The 23,654-nt window shown below is 41.2% G+C and overlaps 1 protein-coding gene across 2 annotated transcripts in view; it reads left to right on the top strand.

Moving 5' to 3' along the window:
• Positions 1-21,347, top strand: part of vwc2l (von Willebrand factor C domain containing 2 like) — a 156,137-nt gene extending 134,790 nt beyond the window's left edge. For both annotated transcript variants that reach the window (XM_060928593.1, XM_060928594.1), the window contains one exon: positions 21,199-21,347. In XM_060928593.1, the coding sequence (XP_060784576.1) occupies positions 21,199-21,347 (149 nt within the window). The remainder of the gene's footprint in view (positions 1-21,198) is intronic.
• Positions 21,348-23,654: the final 2,307 nt, after the last annotated feature.

Below are 23,654 nucleotides of genomic sequence, written 5' to 3' on the forward strand. Positions count from 1 at the left end.
AGCTAACTAGCATGATTAGGCAGATTGAAGAATTAATGGCAGATGATGCAAATGCTGACCTTGTTAAGAATAAGCTGCGTGTCGACTTCAGTGGTTTGCAGCAAGAATTCGAAGATTTAAACTATAGTCTGCAGCGATTTATGAGCGAGGAAGAATTTTTGGAAAATCAAAAGAATTGGTTTGAGCTCAAACAAGCATCAATGAATGATTTCTTCTGGAAATGTGAGAAGTGGATGAAAAATGTAATGAAGCGCGCTGTGCAGGCTGAGGAAAGTGAAAGAGTGCAAGGTGATAAGTCTATGTCCTCAAAATCTTCCGCTAAACGCTCTAAAAAGGTCTAGTTCATGAAGTTCAAGCATGATTTCAGCGTCCTCGATGAAAATGAAAGCAGAAATTGAGCGTGCATCATTAAAGGCTAAGGCAGCAGCTGTAATGGAGAAGCTGGCAATAGAAAAGGAGGAAGCTGAGCTTGAGGCAGAGCAAAAGAGAAAGGAAGTTGCAATTAGGGCTAGAAAGGAAATGCATGTAATTCAAACAGCAATAGCTGAGTCAGATGCAAAATTGGAAGTTTTGCAAAAATATGAGGATGCGCAGGATGATGTGAGCATTTGTGAATCTGATATACCAGAAGCCAAAGGAATAGCGAAAAGTACTTTTTTGACACCACCACAGCATGCCACGCCTGCATTGAATTATTCCCAATTTGATTCATTTAATCACAACTTGTCAGCAGGAACCAAAAGAGTTTTAATGGATGCAAATAGGGATGGCAGTTACGGAGTAGTGCTTGATAGTTTGTGCAAGGCCATAGTGTCATAGAGTACTTAGTGAAGAATCACAAGGCACCTTTACTTCCTGATCTCACTATTAAAACATTCAAGGGCGAACCGCTGGAATATAAATCCTTTATCAGATCCATTGAACATGGAATTGAAAGCTGCACTGAGGATGACCGTGATCGTTTACTTTTTGCTGCAGTACACAAGTGGACAGCCACATGAGTTGGTAAAGAGCTGCATTCACATGCCACCTTCAACAGGCTATGCCAAAGCAAATGTTAAAGGAATATTTCGGTGATGACTACAAGATTGCAGAGGCATACATAAAGGGAGCCTTGGACTGGTAGACAATCAAGCCAGAAGATGGCGCCGCACTACAGTCCTTCTCATTGTTTCTAACTGGTTGCTCCAACACAATGGCAGATATTAGCTACATGGAAGATTTGGACAATGCAGCTAGCATAAAGGCATTAGCTAGCAAGCTCCCCTACAAACTCAAAGAATCCTGGAGAAAGTTTGCCTGCGACCTGCAAGAAAAGACAAAGAAAAGAGTAAATTTCAAGGACTTTGTTGATTTTGTTAACAAGCAAATTGAGTACTTATTGCATCCTCTGTATGGAAACATAAAAGAAAATGCCTCCAACACAAAGGATTCAGTCCGACAGAAACCAAAAGCACAAAATACGGAAATGCCTAAAGTCAAAAGGGTTTTCACAACATCCATTGCCTCATCAGCGGAAAATAAAGATAAGAAGGAAAATGAGGAGACCTCAACATCAGACAAAACAAAGGCTGTTTCAGTGGATGCCAGTGGCAAACCATGTCTTTACTGCAATGGAGAACATCACAGCTTCACAGTCTGCAGAGGATTCAAGAGCAAGCCACACAAGGAAAAACTTGAGTTTTTGAGAAGCAAAGGTCTGTGCTTTGCATGCTTGAAACATGGTTATATGAGTAGCAGCTGCAGAGAGAAGGCTCAGTGTCAAGAATGTTCTCGTTTGCATCCAACCCTGCTGCACATTACATTCAAAGATTCAAAGGGAGAAGCAGCGAAAGAAAGTAATGATCAGCAAGCTGTAACCAATGCTCTTGTTCAAACGTCAGAAATTTGTGGTGTCACCGGGGCCAGTAAAGAAGATCGTTTTCTTTCAATCATTCCAGTACAGGTCAAGGCACAGAAAGGAACCAACATAGTGACAACGTATGCATTTTTGGATCCAGGAAGCTCTGCTACCTTTGCTACAGAGTCACTAATAAATGAACTGAACATGAATAGATGCCACACAAGCATCTCATTGCGAACAACAGGAAATGAGTCTGTGGTGAACACATGCATCGTGACAGGACTGGAAATCAGTAGCCTGGAAGGTGACCAGTTTATTGAGCTTTCAGAAGTGTTTTCCCAAAAGGCCATTCCTGTGACTAAGGATAATATCCCACGCCAAGAGGATGTCATTAGTTGGCCTCACCTAAAAGATGTGAAACTTCCCGCCATTGAAGCAGAAGTTGGATTACTAATAGGAGCTAACATTCCCAAGGCAATGGAGACACTTCAAGTGGTGAGTAGTGTGGACCATATGCCGTGAGAACAGCATTGGGCTGGACAGTAAATGGACCTTTTAAAAGAGGAAATGATGGACTGAAGACGAATATATCAGCAGCGGTTACAGCAAATCGAATCTCAGTAGCTAGGCTAGAAGAGCTTTGGCATCAACAATTTAAGCTGGACTTTCCCGATGCGGGGCAGAAAGAAGACATTGAAATGTCCAAGGAAGATCACCAGTTTATTAACATGGTGTCTCAATCGTCACAACTGAAAGATGGTCATTACAGTATTTGCCTTCCACTGAGAAACAAATCACTGTGCATGCCAAACAACAGATCAGTGGCAGAGCAACATGCACTGAACTTAAGAAAGAGATTTTCTAAAGATGCAGATTATCATACAGAATATTTTGCATTTATGGAAGACATTGTCAAGAAAGGCTATGCAGTGAAAATAGACAGTGCTGAATGTGAACCAACTGAGGGAAGAACATGGTATCTGCCTCATCATGGAGTCAGACATCCGGTCAAGCGAAAGCTGTGCGTTGTCTTCGATTGTGCAGCGAGCTTTGCAGGAACATCACTAAATCAGCAGTTCCTACAAGGACCAGGCCTGACAAGTTCGCTAGTTGGGGTCCTCACGAGGTTCAGACAAGAAACCATAGCCATTATGGCTGATGTGGAAGCCATGTTTTACCAAGTTGGAGTCAAAGGGGAAGACACAAATCTACTAAGATTTCTCTGGTGGCTGTAAGGGAATTTTGAGAAAGAACTTGCCGAATTCAAGATGCTGGTGCACATCTTTGGTGCAACATCATCACCAAGTGTTGCAACCTATGCCCTGCAGGAATGTGCAGCTGATTTTGAGGATGAATTCGGGCAAGAAGCCGCTACAATGGTAAAGAAAAAATTTTATGTGGATGACTGCCTTAAGTCAACAGCTGATGAAGACACAGCAGTCACACTGTGCACCAACTTAAGAAACATGTTGGCAAAAGGTGGTTTTCGGCTAACCAAATGGTCAAGCAATAGCAGGAAGTTGCTCAACTCAATTCCTGAATATGAGAGGGCACAAGGATTTCAAGACCTGGATTTGAATGTGGACAGTTTACCAATGGAGCAAGCACTGGAAATCCAGTGGTGTCCTGAGACTGATCAGTTTAAGTTCAAGATCAATCTCAAAGATCGCCCACACACCAGGAGAGGCCTGCTTTCCTTTGTCAGCTCCATCTTTGATCCTCTGGGGTTTATAGCTCCAATGGTCCTGCCCGCCAAAAGAATTCTGCAAGATTTATGCTGGCAGAAATACAGCTGGGATGAAAGCTTACCAGATGATGTCATTAAAGAATGGACAAAGTGGACTTCAGACTTGCAACAGTTAGAGGAGTTTGACGTTGACAGATGTATCAAGACAGAGGAGTTTGGTGCACCAGTCTTCACTCAGCTACACCACTTCGCTGACGCAAGTGAAGACGCATATGGAACAAAAAGTTACCTCGTGCTACGCTCTTCAACTGGTGAGACTCAATCCACTCTCTTGATGGCGAAGGCATGGGTGGCACCCTTGAAATCTCCAACCATACCTAGAATGGAATTAACTGCAGCCTCAGTTGCAGTCAAGATGGACAAGCTGTTGAAGAAAGAGCTTGAATTGGAACTTCACGACTCAATATATTGGACAGATAGCACAGTTGTGCTGAAGTACTTGAATAGGGAAAGTGCCAGATTCAAGACTTTCGTTGCTAATAGAGTGTCAGCCATTCTGGAGCACTCTCAAGCTTCACAGTGGAGGTATATCAATACCAGCCTGAACCCAACAGATCATGTCTCCCAAGGTCAGTCTGTTGAAGCATTCTTGAAATGTGAAAGCTGGCTTTCAGGACCGAGTTTCTTGCTCTGCGGTGAAGACCAGTGGCCAAAGAATCTAGATCCTGGAATGATAAATGTGGATGACCCAGAGGTCAAAAGAGTTGTTCAATCACATGGCATACAGATGCAAGAGCTCAAGGACCCGTTGGGCCAGCTGATGATGTATTACTCATCCTGGATAAAGCTAAAGCGTGCAGTAGCCTGGTTTTTGAAATTGAAAGATCTGCTGAAAGAACTGAAGGCAAAGAAAAAGACTGAACCAAGCTCATCAAGCAGGGAAAGAATGAATCAGTTCAAGAAAGATTGTAAAGGAACACGACTTACCTGTGAGGATTTGACCAAAGCAGAGACAGAAATTGTGAAATACGCCCAAAAGCAAGGATTCCAAAAAGATCTGGAAATGCTAAAAGAACAACAAAGGGTAAAGAAAAGTAGTTTGCTTCATAAGCTGAGTCCAGTGCTACAAGACAGACTTATGAGAGTGGGAGGTAGGTTGAGCCGTGCGGCAATGCCAGACGACTCAAAGCAGCAAAAGGACTCACACATCACAAGGCTTGTTCTTAGACACATTCATGATGTTACAGCACATGCAGGAAGAAATCACATGCTGGCTCAATTGTAGCAGAGATTCTGGATCCCTGGAGCAAATGGAGCCATTAGGAGAATCTTGTCTAAGTGCATCGCCTGCAAGAAGCTGCATGGCACAGCTGGCAAGCAACTTGTGGCAGATCTACCAAAATGCAGGGTTCTGCCTGGTAATCCTCCATTTACGAGAGTTGGCATTGACTACTTCGGCCCATTCCTGGTGAAAAAGGGAAGAGGACATGTAAAAAGAAGATTCCTTGCAAGAAGAGGACAGGTCAGAGAGATGTATTCAGATAATGGGACAAACTTCAGAGCAGCTGACAGCAAGATGAAGAAAATTATAAGTGAGTGGAACACAAGTATGATTGAAAAACTCTTACAACAGAAAGGTGTACAGTGGCACTTCAACCCTCCAACAGGTTCTCACCATGGAGGAACCTGGGAGTGGCTCATCTGCTCTGTGAGGAAAATTCTAAATGTCACAGTAAAGGAAAAGCTGATGGATGAAGAGGGTCTCCACACCCTTTTGGGTGAAGCTGAGGCCATCATAAACAGTAGGTCCATAACAAAGGTATATTCTGACATTAATGACTTAGAAGCCTTAACCCCTAATCACCTTTTGTTACTGAAAGTCAAACCTGAGCTGCCTCCAGGAGTGTTCAAGATGATCAGTATGCAAAACGAAGATGGAGACAAGTCCAGTATCTCACGGACATATTCTGGAAGAGCTGGTGCACACAGCTCCAAGAACATCAACGATGGTCAACACCTCAAAGAAACTTCTGTGTCGGTGGCGTGGTGCTGATTGTGGATGACACGTCGCCCAGAAACTCCTGGCCGCTTGAAAAGATCATAGAGACTTTTCCTGACAGGAGAGGCTTCGTTCGTCAGATGAAGGTCAAGACCCAGACCAATGAACTTTTGTGCCCAGTAACAAAGCTGTGCCTGCTGCAAGAATCTGAGGGGGATTAATGGACTGTTCTGTGGAATTGCCCTGTCTGGGGTAGAGGAATATAGTTATGGACTGAAGCAAAGTTGTTGTTCAGTTTTGACTAAGTTTAACTAAAAGCAAGATGATATGTGAATTAGTGTATCATTAGGCTCCTTCAGTTTAAGTTTTGAGTAATTGTTTCAATGGCATTGGTAACAATTAGGGGCCGGAATTGTAGGAGCCTAAATGCAATCTATTTAAGTTAAAATAATTTTACATTTAAAAGGGTACAAGTTCATTAATATGATAAATATGATATATAATTTCATGATTTAAAAATGTTAAAATGCATTTGATTTGCTCTGTAAGGTTATCTTAACCTTACAGAGCAAATCAAATGCATTTTAACATTTTTAAATCATGGTGGCATGGTGGTGTAGTGGTTAGCGCTGTCGCCTCACAGCAAGAAGATCCAGGTTCGACTCCCGTGGCTGGTGAGGGCCTTTCTGTGTGGAGTTTACATGTTCTCCCCCTGTCCATGTGGGTTTCCTCTGGGTGCTCCGGTTTCCCCCACAGTCCAAAGACATGCAGGTTAGGTTAACTGGTGACTCTAAATTGACCGTAGGTGTGAATGGTTGTCTGTGTCTATGTGTCGGCCCTGTGATGACCTGGCGACTTGTCCAGGGTGTACCCTGCCTTTCACCTGTAGACAGTTGGGATAGGCTCCAGCTTGCCTGTGACCCTGTAGAACAGGATAAAGTGGCTAGAGATAAAGAGAGAGGTTAAGACAGGACTTTTAATGTGATCCTGATGCCCACTATTGCGGTGCTTTATTTTGATATGTGGGGTGAAATAGGAAATAGAAAGGAGATTGGAGTGAAATAGTTTTTTGACCTCTCTCTCCATGCTACACCTTCAAAATCTGTGTATATTTTATGGATAACTTTCTTCATTTTTGTAATGTTGCTTTTAAGAGTTTCAAGTAAACAGTTAAACATAAGAAGTGGACTCGTGGAATTTTTTCAAGTGTCTTTTGGGACGAGGGAGTTTGCTGAGCATCAAGCTAAAGCTTCAGTTGGAACCTAGGAAACTACATCACTGTTGTCCCATATTTTCTCCACTTCTTGATGACGGTCTTCACTGGTGCTCCATAGTATATCTAATGCCATGGAAAATTTTTTGTACCCTTCTCCTGACTGAATATCTTTCAACAATGAGATCCCTTTGATGCTTTGTAAGCTCTCTGCAAACCATGGCTTTTGCTGGAGGATGCAACTGACTAAATGTCTGAACTTTATTTGGGGTTAATCAGAGCACGGGCGATTGCTCTAAGGCAACGAGGGAGGCTCAGGCTCCTCTAAAAATGATGAACATCGTGTAGGATGAATTGCTCTAGGCTTATGTTATAGCCGACCTTATAACATTGCTATTTCAGATCCAGAATCATAGAAATATATGTGCTCAACCCAACTACAGTGCGAAATCATTCCCTTATAACTTTCCCCAGTTCGCCTAATGTGTGCGTGAGTTTTTCCCCCTCGTGACAGCGCGATGCAGCCCAGCCTCAGTGGATTGGGAGCTATGTGCTTGTCAATCTCAAAATGCAAGATGATTATTGGACAAATACTGCGAAAATGCCCGCCCATGGAGTCTCACGGACTCCCAGCCTCAGTGGACTTCAACGGCATTTGGGAGCTATGCGCTTTTCAATCTCAAAATGCAAGACGGTTATTGGACAAATACTGCGAAAATGCCCGCCCACGGACTCCCAGCCTCAGTGGACTTCAATGGCATTTGGGAGCTATGCGCTTTTCAGTCTCAAAATGCAAGACGGTTATTGGACAAATACTGCGAAAACGCCCGCCCATGGACTCCGAGCCTCACAGTGGGAGGGACATGGCAGTTTCCGCGAGGAGACTGGTGATTGGTGAAAGCGGCCGGATATTTTCTTTGATTGACAGCTCGTTTCAACTATAGACAGGCAGCGGTTCAGTGTTGCCAGACTGGGCGGTTTCCCGCACAATTGGGCGGTTTTAAGTGCATTTTGTCGGGTTTTGAACATATTTTGGGCTGGATAACGTCAGCAGTATCTGGCAACATCAGTTCAGTCCCATGCGGATTCGCAAGTGCTGTGGTGTATTGTAAGAGATCGGCTTACATTTCGATTTCATTCATTACATACGGTTTCTACCAGCTTTTTTAGTTTGTATATATTTTCATTGTAAATAAAGTGTAAATATAGTGTTGTCAAGTTTGCTATCTTAGTTCCAGAAATTTCATTTATTTGAGTGACTGAACTTGAACTTGAGGGGGCTAGTCAGCTAGCAAGAAAGCTGCGCACGGATGCCAAGCATTGCTGATTTAATTTTGGCGAAGCCATTTGCCAGTCTTCCTTTCGAGGAAAAAATTAAAATTAAAGAGCAGGGTAGACCAACGCCTCAAATTGACTTGGTGAAAAAGGTAGGGAATAATACTCGTTCCTTTCAGCTCTCCTGGTACGAGAAAGTGAATTGGCTAACAGCAAGTGACCCACATCAACAATAGTAAATAGGCTACTTTAGTAATATGTCATGGATGGACCAAAAATATAGAATCTATTTAAAATGTTTATGCTGAGTATATTATATTGGAATATATATTTTTCTGGATATGAATTAAACACCGCTACAATTTGGAAAACATTTTTAAACAAAAACACAGCCGAGGTCAATTTTTAAACAACATGCCACAATTTTAAAATATAAAATGTTAAAATATACCCCCCCAACACCACCATCATGTATATTGGACAGTAGGCTAATGGGCCAAAAGAACCTGTTATTTCACAGTTTGTGACCCTGCCAACAATCAGCCAGATCAGAGGCAAGAGTATGGGCAAAATTGATGTTTTTTCTTTTAAAATCTGGAAATATCGTAACCGACCAGCCTCCCCTGTTTGAAAGACTACCAGCCGCCACTGAATCAGAGTCATTTTAATTGATGGCAGGTGTGAATCCAAAAAGACTGAATGCTGTAATTAAATCAAAAGGTGCTTCAACAAAGTATTAGTTTAAGGGTGTGCACACTTATGCAGCCAGCTTATTGTACATTTTTAGTTTTTATGTTTTTCCCCCCAACAGATTTGTTTGTTTTTCAATTGAATTGTACAGGTTATAGGTCACATTCATTAAAGATGGGAAAAGTTTTGAAATTATTTATTGTGGTCTCATTTTTTATATCACAAAAACCTATAATTTTAACAGGGTGTGTACACTTTTTATATCCACTGTATCCACTGATTAAGAGGGATTTATTCTGATGATATTTCTCAGGTGGAAGGTGTTTCATTTGAACAGTGTAGATCAGATTGGATCAGACAGCTGATATCTGATCATGATATCAGACTTTTTAAAATAATACACTAATAATAATAATAATAATAATAATAATAATATACACTCAGTATTAATTTGACAAAGCCCTCTGTGACTGTGCATTCATTTGCAATGCAAATTCACTTTAGAAGATCGTCTATTCACAATTAAAATGGTTCATAGAGATGAATTCATTCATTAAGTCAAATTATCCTGATTCATTCAGCAGATGATGTCTGTAGACCAATCGGCCTGCTTATGCACATGAAGGGTCAGGGTTATGTTTTTACTCTGATAATAATGTGATTCTAACACTTTGGAGACTTGCAGTAACTCGAAAGATCATTAATGTTAGTTTGCATTGAAATTACAGCCTATTATGTTAATATTTTTAGTATTAGTATATTTTTAATATTTAGTACTAATTTTTTTTTTCTTGCACAGAGGAAATCTTTTAAGTGGCACATGCTAATCAGAGGCATTGCTTATCTCATGGTCTGAATTGTTTAAGGATAAAATTGTGAATCAGTTTTAAAGTTTTTCTGTAAGTGTGGCAGATGAGTGCCTGGTCAGCTTATACTTCAAACTGTGGAAATGTTTTCTTTACCAGAAAGTGCATCGAATTAATAAACAATGGCATTGTTTTATTAATTCTACTCAAGTAGCTGACATCTCAGACACATTATGTTTTCATAACATGACTTCGATTACTCAGAGTACGATCTAAAAAAAAATAAGAGGATGTATTATTCTATGAGTTGCTGAATAATGAGTATGGAAGCCATTTTGTTCAATTAAACCAGTGAGAATTACAGCCAAGAGAATATCAGCAGTATTCTAGACTCCTATTAGCACCACTCACCATCTTCTTGTTCATATCATAAAGTTAGTTTTCATTTTTCAATGACTTTTCTGTTGTTATTCCGTTTGACTGCAAAGAAAATCACTATTTCTTTCTTCAGTCCACATTTTCTATCCCTGCTTTTTTTCTCAGGTTTATTTTGTATCCTTTGTGTACATGTCATGATTGTTTTTTTTTGTTTGTTTGTTTGTTTTTTTGTTTTTTGTTTTTTTTGGGGGGTCTGTTTCAACCCGATGACTGTAACTTTAATAATTTTTTGCTTTCCTTCCCTCTTTGAATAGCTATGGTATTTGTGGGAAAGGATTTTCTGTATTTTGTACATATAATATTAATAAACTCAACTGAGGGTTTGTGTTTAACCCTTTCATGCATAGCATGTGGACTCATGGGTTTGTTTGTTTTGTTTTTTTGGGGGGGGATAAAAGATTTCAATCATTATCTTGATTTCTTTTTGTCAATAGAATATTCACTGTGCTCAATGTATCTGGTAAATTTTTACAAAATTTCTACATCAAATCCTAAACTTAACCTCCAATATGAGTTGCATCGTGCTGTGTAAATTTTGTAAATGGAAAGAATATTACTAAATTGAATGCAAATGGAATTTTCTATCATTTTGAATAATCAATGTTAAATATTTTAGATCTGAATGTTAAGTATTGTTTTATTAATACACTGGATACATACTTTTTCCAGGTATAATGATTTATAAAGTAGTAAAATCTAATCTAAAGTATTTGGATATGGTTTTAGAAAATTTATCCATGAAAAGGTTTTGAAGGACCTCATGTCGGACACTTCTCCTCGAAGAGAAATCCACAGCCGTGAACTACACGCAAGTGACTTTAATAATCTGAAGGCAGTGTTCAGAAAATTAACACAAGTTTGTGCGTAACCCAACTCTGAATACCAGGAACTTTTCCTGTGAAATAATGATAACTTTTGGACTCAGATTCATCACTCACTCACTGACTGACTCACCCACTGACTGACTGACCAACCGATTCACTTACCCACTGACTCACACACAGATTCACTCACTCACTGACTCATCCACTCACTGACTCATCCACTGACTGACTCACTCACACACATTGATTCACTCAGTCACTCACACACTCACTTACACACTCACTGAATCACTCACTCACTGACTCACTCACTCATTGACTTACTCACACACTGACTGATTCACTCACTCACTTACTCATACACTGACTGACTGACTCATACTCATTCAGTCACTCACTCACTCATTGACTTACTGACTGACTGACACACTCACCAACTATAAATCACATAGGTTTTGACCAAAATTTAATTCCCTTCAAATACATTCCAGATGAGACACGATATTAAATCAGACTGCACTGCACATCCATCCATCAGTCCATCAATCAATCTATCTATCTGACCCTGAACCGTGGTCACTCCAAGCTCACAACCGAGCACTTACTTTAACATAGCTATTAAAAATCACCTTAAAAATAATAATAGATTATCTCTGTGATCTGAAACCGTGTTTATTCTCTACACGTAGCTTCATATCCTGTACACAACCTGCAAAGTTACACAGGCTTTAAGAAAGTGAAATCCCCAAACAGCTGATGTTACTGCTTTATTTAATCATGACTGTGACGTCCCTCCTGGGCTGCCTTCATGTTTTCTGTCAATCTTCCCTCATATTAGGTTCAGCGCGCTTGGGGGCAGAGTTTCCTAATTATGACTGAGGTGCAACACCGGCGCGCCAAGTGATTGTCATGGCCTAGGGGAAACCACGACAATAAAGGGAGGCGAGGAGAACCAAATACATTCGTAAGAACTATTTATTTTAACAGAATTGCAAGTTCAAAACAAGTTAAGTGGGGAATGGTCAATTATATTGCGAAGTGAGATATGCTGCATGCGCGTTGGATGATCAAAAAACAAAACGAGGTCTCTTGTAGTTGCAGGAGCCGCTCCTTAAAACACCAGGGCACACCTGCGCGCCGGTGTTGCACCTCAGTCATAATTAGGAAACTCCGCCCCCAAGTGCGCGAAACCTAATATGAAGGAAGATTGACAGAAAACATGAAGGCGGCCCAGGAGGGGCATCACAGTGACACACTCACCGCAAACCACTAATGTCATCAAGCACAGGCCATTTAGAAACTTCAGAGCCGAAGGGTAATGAATTACAGTGATGTTACTGTAGATGAAAGACCTTGAACACAAGCAGGCTCATTGGGTCACGCACAAATTATCTCATCTCATCTCATTATCTCTAGCCGCTTTATCCTGTTCTACAGGGTCGCAGGCAAGCTGGAGCCTATCCCAGCTGACTACGGGCAAAAGGCGGGGTACACCCTGGACAAGTCGCCAGGTCATCACAGGGCTGACACATAGACACAGACAACCATTCACACCTACGGTCAATTTAGAGTCACCAGTTAACCTAACCTGCATGTCTTTGGACTGTGGGGGAAACCGGAGCACCCGGAGGAAACCCACGCGGAGAACATGCAAACTCCACACAGAAAGGCCCTCGCCGGCCCCGGGGCTCGAACCCAGGACCTTCTTGCTGTGAGGCGACAGCCCTAACCACTACACCACCATGCCACCCCCGCACAAATTATATCAAGGTGAATTAAAAATGCTTTGATATTATTATGCTGAAGATGATTCCATAATTGTCGTGATTTAGCCTTTTGTAAAACTTCAGCAAATTATATTGTTTTTTCAACATTGAATGTAAGGAAAATGTGTTCATACAACAACATCTCATATCTACAAGGCTGAAAGTAACAAAGTTTGAGCAGAGAGTTAGCAAATATACAACCCCAATTCCAAAAAGGTTGGGACACTGTGTAAAGCATAAATAAAAACAAAATGCTATGATTTGCACATCATGGAAACCCTTTATTTCATGTAAAATCATACAAAGACAGCATGAGAAACTGAGAGATTTTATTGTTTTTTGAAAAATATATGGCATTTTGAATTTGATGTCAACAACACGTTTCAGAAAAGTTGGGACAGGGCAACAAAAGACTAAAAAAGTTGTGTATTGCGAAAAAAAATTTAATTTGGTTAATTGGCAACAGATCAGTAACATGATTGGGTATAAAAAGAGCATCCCAGAGAGGCAGAGTCTCTCAGAAGTAAAGATGTGAAAGACTGCATAGGCAAACAGTGCAACAATTTAATGTTCCTCAATGTAAAATTGCAAAGAATTTGGGGATCACATCATTGATCGTACGTAATATCATTAAAAGATTCAGAAAATCTGGAGAAATCTCTGTATGCAAGAGACAATGCTAAAAACTGACATTAGATGCCTGTGATCTTCAGGCCCTCAGGAGACACTGCATTAAAAGCAGACATGTGTCTGTAGTGGAACTCACTGTATGGGCTCAGGAACACTTCAGAAAACCATCGTCTGTGAAAACAGCTCATTACTGCATCCACAAATGCAAGTTAAAATCAGATATAAACAATATCCAGAAACACCGCCACCTTCTCTGGGCCCAAGCTCTTTTACAATGGACTGAGGCAAAGTGGAAAATTGTCCCAAGGTCCGATGACTCAAAATTAGAAATTATTTTTAGAATTCATAGACACTATGTCCTCCAGGCTAAAGAGGAGCGGGACCATCCGGCTTGTTATCAGTGCACAGTTCAAAAGCTAGCATCTCTGATGGTATGAGGGTGCATTAGTGCACATGACATGGGTAGCTTGTACATCTGGGAAGGCATCATTAATGCTGAATGATATTATGTTTCAGAGAAACATGCTGCCATCCAGACAAAATCTTTTTTCACAGAATGCCTTTCTTCTTTCAGCAAGACAAGGCCAAACTGCTTTCTGCACATATTAAAACTGCATGGCCCCATAATAAAAGAGTCCGGGTGCTAAACTGGTCTGCCTGCAATCCAGACCTGTCTTCCATTTGTTGCATTATGAATTGCAAAAATAGAGCAAAGGAACAAAGGAGATCCCAAAGTGTTGAGCAACCAAAATTGTATATCAGGCAAGAATGGGACAACATTTCTCTTTGAAAACTACAGCAATTGGTCTTCTCAGTTCCCAAACATTTACAGAGTGTTGTTAAAAGTAGAGGTGATGCAACACAGTGCCCCTGTCCCAACTTTTCTGAAATGTATTGCTGCCATCAAATTCAAAATTAGCATATACAGTATTTTTCACCAAAAAAACCCTCTAAAATTTCTCAGCTTCAACATTTATTAGATTTGGACAACCTTTATTGTCATTCAGTATGCAACAAGTGTACACCAAACGAAATGTGTTGCAATTTGCCTCAGCACAGAAATAAATATGAAGTGTATTAAATTTAATTATGCAGCAGCAAAAATATTATAAAGTGCAATGGTATAAAGTGACCTGTGGAATTAGGAATGTTCAAGGTATAAATAGAAGTTTAGAGTTTGGGTTTGGAGTTCAGCAGTCTGGTGACCTGGGGGAAAAAGCTGTTACAGAACGTGGTCCTGCACCTAATGCTGCAGAACCTCTTTCCAGAGGCCAGAGGGGAGAACAGTCTATAGTGAGGGTGTGAGGGGTCACTGATGATGTTTCTGGCTCAAGACATGCAACGCCTTGGTGCAATGTCCTGAATGGAAGGAAAAGAAGTCCCAATGATTTTCTCTGCTGCCCTCACCACTCTCCTCCTCACATTCTTCCAGTCAGAGGCACTGCAGCCTCCACACCACACAGAGATGCAGCTGGTTAGAATGCTCTCTATGGTGCTTCTGTAGAATGTAGTGAGGATGGGCGGGGGCAGGTGGGCTCTTCTCATCCTACGCAGGAAGTGCAGACATTACTGTGCCTTCTTGACCAGTGACGAGGTGTTCACAGACCAGGTGAAGTTGTCTGTGATGTGCACCCCCAGGAACTTGGTGCTATTGACCACCTCCATGGCCGTGTTGTTGATGAGAAGTGGAGCGTGGCTGGGTTGTTTTTTCCTGAAGTCAACAATGATCTCTTTAGTTTTGTCCATGTTCAGGATCAGGTTGTTTTCCCTGCACCAGCCCACCAGCTGCTCCACCTCCTCTCTATAGGCCAGGCTGTTATCGTCCCTGATGAGGCCCAACACTGTTGTGTCATCCGCAAACTTCACAATGTGGTTGCTGGTAGCCCTGGGGACACAGTCGTGTGTCATCAGAGTGAACAGCAGAGGGCTCAGGACTCAGCCCTGAGGGGAGCCTGTGCTGAGGGTGATGACACTGGAGATGTTCTGTCCGACCCGCACTGACTGTGGTCTTTCAGTGAGGAAGTCCAGCAGCCAGTTGCATAGGGGGGTGCTGAAGCCCAGGGGACCCAGTTTGTTCACCAGATGCTGTGGAATGATAGTATTGAATGCTGAACTGAAGTCCAGGAACAGCATCCGCACATGAGTGTTCTTTTCCTCCAGGTGTGCAAGGCTCAGGTGAAGAGCGGAGGAGATGGCGTCTTCAGTGGAGTGGTTTGGCTGGTAGGCAAACTGGAAGGGGTCCAACATGGGAGGGAGCCTGGAGGTGATGTGCTGCTTTACCAGCCTCTCAAAGCACTTCATCATAATGGGAGTGAGTACGGCAGGCCGGTAGTCATTGAGTGATGTGATATGAGGTTTTTTTTGGCACTGGGTGATGGTGGCAGTCTTGAAACATGATGGGACTTTGGCTTGATCCAGTGAGGTGTTGAAGATTGTCTTTGTACTATTTTCAATGAAATACAGTATAGAGTTTCCATCCATCTATCCATTATCTGTAGCTGCTTATCCTGTACAGGGTCACAGGCAAGCCAGAGCCTATCCCAGCTGACTATGGGCGAGAGGCGGGGTATACCCTGGACAAATTGCCAGGTCATCACAGGGCTAACACATTAGAGACAAACAACCATTCACACTCGCACCTACGGTCAATTTAGAGCCACCAATTAGCCTAACCTGCATATCTTTGGACTGTGGGGGAAACCAGAGTAGCTGGAGGAAACCCACACAGACACGGGGGGAAACATACAAACTCCACACAAAAAGGCCCTAGTCAGCCGCTGGGCTCAAACCCAGGACCTTCTTGTTGTGAGGCAACAGTGCTAACCACTACACCACCATGTCACCCATATAGAGTTTCCATGATTTGCAAATCATCACATTCTGGTTTTATTTACATTTTACACAGTGTCACAACTTTTTTTAGAATTGAGTTTGTAAAAAAAGTGTGGTTAACTAGTATCCATGCTAATGACATACTGACATCAAGGACTTTCTAATGATTACATTAAAATGTACTGAAATGTCAGAATAGTTTATCTATCAAAAAAGAAACTTTTTTTTTCCCAGTTTGAATTCCCTCTGTATAATAAGTATAAACTAGCAAAGTCTGAAGATACAAGTTTTCTGGACAACACACACACACACACACACACCATCTTTATATCTCCAGATCTACACACCACTCATCATCTCCACCACACTTTACTCATCAAGTACAGTGTCACAGTAAACATAAGGTTCAGAGTAAAATAACAGGTGTAATGGTCAGTGGTTGTGAGTATGTGGTTATTGAGCATCAAAGGCTCTTCCAGAGAAAAACAGCTTTTCATTGTGGGTTTTTTTTCACTTCTTATGAGGAGAAGAAAGGTCAGGAGATGAAGGAGGCCTTGAAGAAGCACCACGGACGTGATGAATGAGCACAAATTCATATCTGACAAATTCAGCCCTGTTCCAACAACTGTACAATCCAAACTGAGATTAAAAAGTCGACAGATCACATTTCACGTTTCAGCCTTCAACAAGGATGACTTTTTCATTTTATTTAAAAAATAGACCACAGATGTCCTCTATGAGAATGACCCCATCTCTTCCCCTCTCTGATCTGAAACCAAACCCAAGCCTGAGGTTTTAAAATGTTAATAATATTAACTCACTCATTCTAATACAACCCCGATTCCAAAAAAGTTGGGACAAAGTGCAAATTGTAAATAAAAACGGAATGCAATAATTTACAAATCTCAAAAACTAATATTGTATTCACAATAGAACATAGACAACATCTCAAATGTCAAAAGTGAGACATTTTGAAATTGCATGCCAAATATTGGCTCATTTGAAATTTCATGACAGCAACGCATCTCAAAAAAGTTGGGACAGGGGCAATAAGAGGCTGGAAAAGTTAAAGGTACAAAAAAGGAACAGCTGGAGGACCAAATTGCAACTCATTAGGTCAATTGGCAATAGGTCATTAACATGACTGGGTATAAAAAGAGCATCTTGGAGTGGCAGCGGCTCTCAGAAGTAAAGATGGGAAGAGGATCACCAATCCCCCTAATTCTGCACCGACAAATAGTGGAGCCAGGGGCACCGCCAGAAATTTTGGGCCCCATGAAAGATTAGAATTTTGGGCCCCCCAACTTTGCCCACCCTCGTCACAATTGCACTATTGTCATTATTTGACTTTTGATAGCCCATGGACTTTGAGTTTGTGACTTTGTTAGTACACTTTATGTATTAACTTACCAGGGAATAGATGAAAACTGGTCAGTGACTAATTCTGATGTATTTACAATCACAAATGAAAATTCAAGATTTTGCCACATGCCTTCTTGTGCTAGGACAATTGGTAGTGAAATGTGTGATGTGACACGTTCTAAACCAATGGTTTAGAACATGTGAACATTCCACACACGTAACCATGTCAAACACTTGACTGGTGTCTGTTATTAGCAACACTTTAATCTAGCAAACTGTATATGGTGCTCGCTCATTAAAAACTTCAATCCTAAAGCATTTATGGGTTGTATTGCTGCTTACCTCCTCCAAAGGGGGGTTCAGTGGTTTGGTAGGGCGGAGGTCCCCCTGAGGCTGAATCTGTGCATATTTAGGGCACCCCATTAGTTATGAAACTGGTTATTAGCACTAGTTATTAGCACCAGCATAATGTAATATTTCATCTTGTTTATCACATAAGTCAGTTCAGTTATTAAAATGGAAAAAATGTCACTGTACAAACTGTAAAAGTGTTCTCTTGATAGGCTAATCCAACCATGTTCATACTGTTCATTTACCATTCGCTAATATTTTGAACACACATGTGAGCGATAGCTACCTTTCTTTGGGAAAAACTGAGTGACCAGTTGCCTGCCTCTCCGGTCCCTCTCAGCTTTCAGCTGCCTTTCTTTACATTTTTGACAGCCACTCTTCATATTTAACGATCATAGACTGTACACACTCCACTGCTGGCTGGCTGGCTGCTGCACCGCGACACAGCAATCGCGCTTCTACCAGAACTGGACTGTACAGTACCATTTCGCAAAAGGGGGAGGGTTAAATGACAATATGTTGAAGAACTCAAGAAATAGACAACCTTGTTCAATTAGCTCATTTTACCAGATGGAATATTGCATTGTTGTTATTTCAAAAATCTTATTAAAATCATTAAAAGCATATTATCAGCCCCTTAAAGGGCCCCATGACAGTGCTGGGCCCCTAGAATTGTTCTAACCTTTCCCCCCCTGGCAGCGCCCATGAGTGGAGCAATATCAGAAAGGAGTTTGACAGTGTAAAATTGCAAAGAGTTTGAACATATCATCATCTACAGTGCATAATATCATCAAAAGATTCAGAGAATCTGGAAGAATCTCTGTGTGTAAGGGTCAAGGCCGGAAAACCATACTGGGTGCCCATGATCTTCGGACCCTTAGACGGCACTGCATGGCATACAGGCATGCTTCTGTATTGGAAATCACAAAATGGGCTCAGGAATATTTCCAGAGAACATTATCTGTGAACACAATTCACCATGCCATCCACCGTTGCCAGCTAAAACTCTATAGTTCAAAGAAGAAGCCGTATCTAAACATGATCCAGAAGCGCAGACGTCTTCTCTGGGCCAAGGCTCATTTAAAATGGACTGTGGCAAAGTGGAAAACTGTTCTGTGGTCAGACAAATCAAAATTTGAAGTTCTTTATGGAAATCAGGGACGCCGTGTCATTCGGACTAAAGAGGAGAAGGATGACCCGAGTTGTTATCAGCGCTCAGTTCAGAAGCCTGCATCTCTGATGGTATGGGGTTGCATTAGTGCATGTGGCATGGGCAGCTTACACATCTGGAAAGACACCATCAATGCTGAAAGGTATATCCAGGTTCTAGAGCAACATATGCTCCCATCCATACAACGTCTCTTTCAGGGAAGACCTTGCATTTTCCAACATGACAATGCCAAACCACATACTGCATCAATTACAGCATCATGGCTGCGTAGAAGAATGGTCCGGGTACTGAACTGGCCAGCCTGCAGTCCAGATCTTTCACCCATAGAAAACATTTGGCGCATCATAAAATGGAAGATACGACAAAAAAGACCTAAGACAGTTGAGCAACTAGAATCCTACATTAGACAAGAATGGGTTAACATTCCTACCCCTAAACTTGAGCAGCTTGTCTCCTCAGTCCCCAGACGTTTACAGACTGTTGTAAAGAGAAAAGGGGATGTCTCACAGTGGTAAACATGGCCTTGTCCCAACTTTTTTGAGATGTGTTGTTGTCATGAAATTTAAAATCACCTAATTTTTCTCTTTAAATGATACATTTTCTCAGTTTAAACATTTGATGTCATCTATGTTCTATTCTGAATAAAATATGGAATTTTGAAACTTCCACATCATTGCATTCCGTTTTTATTTACAATTTGTACTTTGTCCCAACTTTTGTGGAATCGGGGTTGTACGTTCTCGTAAGTGACTTAAATACGGAGTAAGGAATAAAACACTGTGCAATGTTGTTATCGGAAAATAATCAAAGATAGCCTGGTGTGACGAAGCAGAGTTAATGTTACCATCCTGAAGTCGATTGTTAGCTCATCTGGTCATAAGGCCGATGAGCTGTTGCCATGGCGTGGTGTCCATCGTCCACAGTTCAGTTAAATCATATTTCCTCCGTCAGTTCTCCACGGATTTTCATTCCAATTGTTTGTTTGAAAGAACTCATTACTTCGCACAAAACTTGGTCATTGTTTTGTCAATTTTTTTCTAACGAGTTAGTAATTAGGCCAAATTACCAAATTTTCCAGGCCTCTCACTAGAATTGTATCTCCTCTCTCATTTCTCATCCGATTCCACTTCTGATTGATGTTTTGGGTAGATCTTCCCTCAGGGAACAAAACTTGGTCATTTATTTGTTGATTTTTCTGTTGTAAACAATTTCTTTACAACTTTGTTTATTTTCAGTTAAATCGTGTCTCCTCCCTCAGTTCTCAATGGATTTCAGTTCTGATTGTTTTATTTGAAAGAACTAGGCATTCTGCACAAAACTTGGTCATTGCTTTGTCAATTTTTTTTGCTGATGAACTGCTAATTAGGTCAACTTAACAAATTTTGGGACTTCTCATTAGAATTGTATCTCCTCTCACAGTTCTCACCTGTTTCTAGTTCTGAATGATGATCTTCCCTTGGGAAACAAAGTTTAGTCCTTTGTTGATTTTCCTGCTGTAAACAATTTGTCGTGGAGGTTGGTCCTCTTTCACATTGTCACATTTCAGTTCTGTTTGATGTTTTGATAGTCATGGTTGTTTTGATGGCAGGCCAGATGAGCCACTACGTCCTTGCCATTCTGGTTCATATATTACAACAATTTCCAACTGTTTTATTTAGAATGACGCGTTGTACTTTTTATCTGTTTCTGGTTACATGTAACACTGAAGGAACATAGTTCTCATGAACACTTACTGTATGTTTGTTGTTCCCTCACCAGCCCAGCGTCTCATTTCCAGTTGTTCCTATTCTCAAGAAACTGCGAAGCGTAAACTCATTGTGTCATCAAATTCAGTTCTAGTTCACTCTGTTACAAAGTGCTAACACTGGAGACTCCTTCCATAAATGCAAAATAAACACCTCCTCATGTTTCGAATCTATTTATCTAGAGCAACCCTGATATGTCTTTGTATGCTGTTATTATAGAAACGATAAGAATGAGAGCGTTAATATAAACCTGGGATTCACAGGTTTATAGTATTATGGTCAGAGCTGCTGTTATAGAAAATTAATCAACACCTTCTGACCAATCAGGATCCAGAATTCAGTGTAATAAGTGCTGTTATTGGTGGATGTGTTTAGGGTAGACTGTAGCTGTTTTTTTGGGGGGGAACAAGCTTTCATCAGTGCATGCCCGTGAAATGGATCTGTGTGTCTGTTCCAACTTCAAACCTCCCTTGGGTGTCTTGAGTCACTCCGCCATCTTGTCAAAAAAAAGTCCTCCTGAGAGCTCTGTCTCATTACTCTGTCTCTCTCTCTCTCCCATGCGACAGGTCCGAATTGCTACGCCGGAACGACGATCATCCCAGCTGGCATTGAAGTGAAGGTGGACGACTGCACCATCTGCCGCTGCCACAGTGGGGACTGGTGGAAGCCGGCGCAGTGTCTAAGGCGCGAGTGTCTCAATGGCCAGACTTCATAAAAACTCTTACAAGTACAAGAGAGTGACAGAAATGTGATTGACAGCAGCGCCCAGACACAGGGACCACCCACCTCAAGGACATGGAGGGACGAACTGACCGGCACGAGCACAATACAGCTGGCTAAAGTGAGGCTGCTGAGAGACACACCACACACTGACACACTTTACACCTCAGAGGTGTTGGAGTGACGGAAACATCAAAAGACGCTGTTGTTTTATTGTTTTTTGGGGGTTTTTTTTCGTTTTTTTTTTCTAATGGCTACATTGTAGGTTTATTTCTCATGTATGCTGCTCAAACAGAGTTTATATATATATATATATATATATATATATATATATATATATATATATAATATACATATATATGTGTGCGTGTGTGCGTGTGTGTATCATGATTCATTGAGGGATGATATTTATTTATTCAACGCAGTTTGGTGTGTACTGGTGTGACTGGATACGAGCGCATTTCACTCTGGGAAAAAGCAGACATTTTATCTTCATTGCATCCAGATGAACAGGTTTTGAAACGTAAATGAAAGGTCAGCTGTACACTGTGTGATTCTGCTGTAAAAACAAATACGTTGGTTGCGAGTCGAGATCAGTGGTATTTCTGGCACTGTGAGAAACTGTTGATTAAAATCTCAAAATGGGATCGCTGCCATGATGCTCATCTACCAGTAGGAGGACGGAACAGGATAACAGAGGGCTCATGGGAGTCGACGGCTACAAATACAGCAGTGGTGATGCAGAAACAAACAAAATATGCTAACGGACAGGAAAATAAACATGCATATCTGATAGAGATCCTCGTAATATCTCACTCTTCCAGCACAAGCTGACTTCCAGATTGCAAGATCGTGATTGTGTGTATATATACAGTACTGTGCAAAAGTCTTGGCACCCTGTTTTTTTTTCCTACGAACTTTGCTATAGATTTCTATTTCATGACTTCTACATTATCAAGTCAAAACATTACAAAAACATTTTAGAGTTCCAAATGTTTGTTTGTTTGTTTGTTTGTTTGTTTTCCAGCACAAAATGAAATGTTACACACACACAAAAAAAGTTTGTATCTGAGTAGCATATTACATAAGAGAGCACTTTTCAAATTAAAAAAGAAAACATAATGAAGGGGGCGGCACGGTGGTGTAGCGGTTAGCGCTGTCGCCTCACAGCAAGAAGGTCTGGGTTCAAGCCCCGTGGCCGGCGAGGGCCTTTCTGTGCGGAGTTTGCATGTTCTCCCCGTGTCCGCGTGGGTTTCCTCCGGGTGCTCCGGTTTTCCCCACAGTCCAAAGACATGCAGGTTAGGTTAACTGGTGACTCTAAATTGACCGTAGGTGTGAATGTGAGTGTGAATGGTTGTCTGTGTCTATGTGTCAGCCCTGTGATGACCTGGCAACTTGTCCAGGGTGTACCCTGCCTTTCGCCCGTAGTCAGCTGGGATAGGCTTCAGCTTGCCTGCGACCCTGTAGAACAGGATAAAGTGGCTAGAGATAATGAGATGAGATGAGACATAATGAAGGCTACTGGGTTTTGGTGCAAAATTAAGAAGTAAGTGTGACAAAGTGTCCAGAAGAACTGTGGCTGGTTCTGCAAGATGCTCAGTAAAACCTACAGCTCATTTCCTCATAAAACTGCACTTATTGTACCTGAGGCTACTATTTTTTTAAAGCAAAGGGTCATCTCATACCAAATATTGACTTTGTTTCATTTATTATGGTTTACTGTTTACAGTATTTTTTTAATGTTAAAACATTTCATGCCATTTTTAGTCTACAGCATTTCTTTACACATGCCTAAGACTTTTGCACACTACTGTATAATCTGACACAGAGATCATGTTTTCACACATCTGGTATCAAATTCAGCAAAGATTTAATTGAGATCTTATATAAGCGTGTGAGATGTAATCATTTTAAATCAATGCTGAAATCGGATAGTCGTAACCAGGTTTTAGCGACACCGTGATACTGTCCAGCTCAGACACACATCAGACACATCATGTGAGGCTTGTGTGAAGACCTGGTACTGAGATTTATCACTAAACATCTCTGATTAATTCAGAAATTAATGAGAAAGACACCCATAGTGGCTGAGCCAACTTTGAGCTTAGTTTGTAGATGAGAAAATTGATTGGCAGGGAAAATTTGGAACGGGAGGTGGGATTTAGGGTGGGTGATATGACAAAAATATCATTTTTTAAAAACAAAAATCATTTGATCATACTTTAGTTTATCGCCTAGGTAAGTTATTTAACACTAAAATCGCTGAAACTTTATATTTTACAAGCATAAAGATAAACGATGG

Source organism: Neoarius graeffei, chromosome 9 (assembly GCF_027579695.1).
Source record: "Neoarius graeffei isolate fNeoGra1 chromosome 9, fNeoGra1.pri, whole genome shotgun sequence".
Taxonomy (NCBI): Eukaryota; Metazoa; Chordata; class Actinopteri; order Siluriformes; family Ariidae; genus Neoarius; species Neoarius graeffei.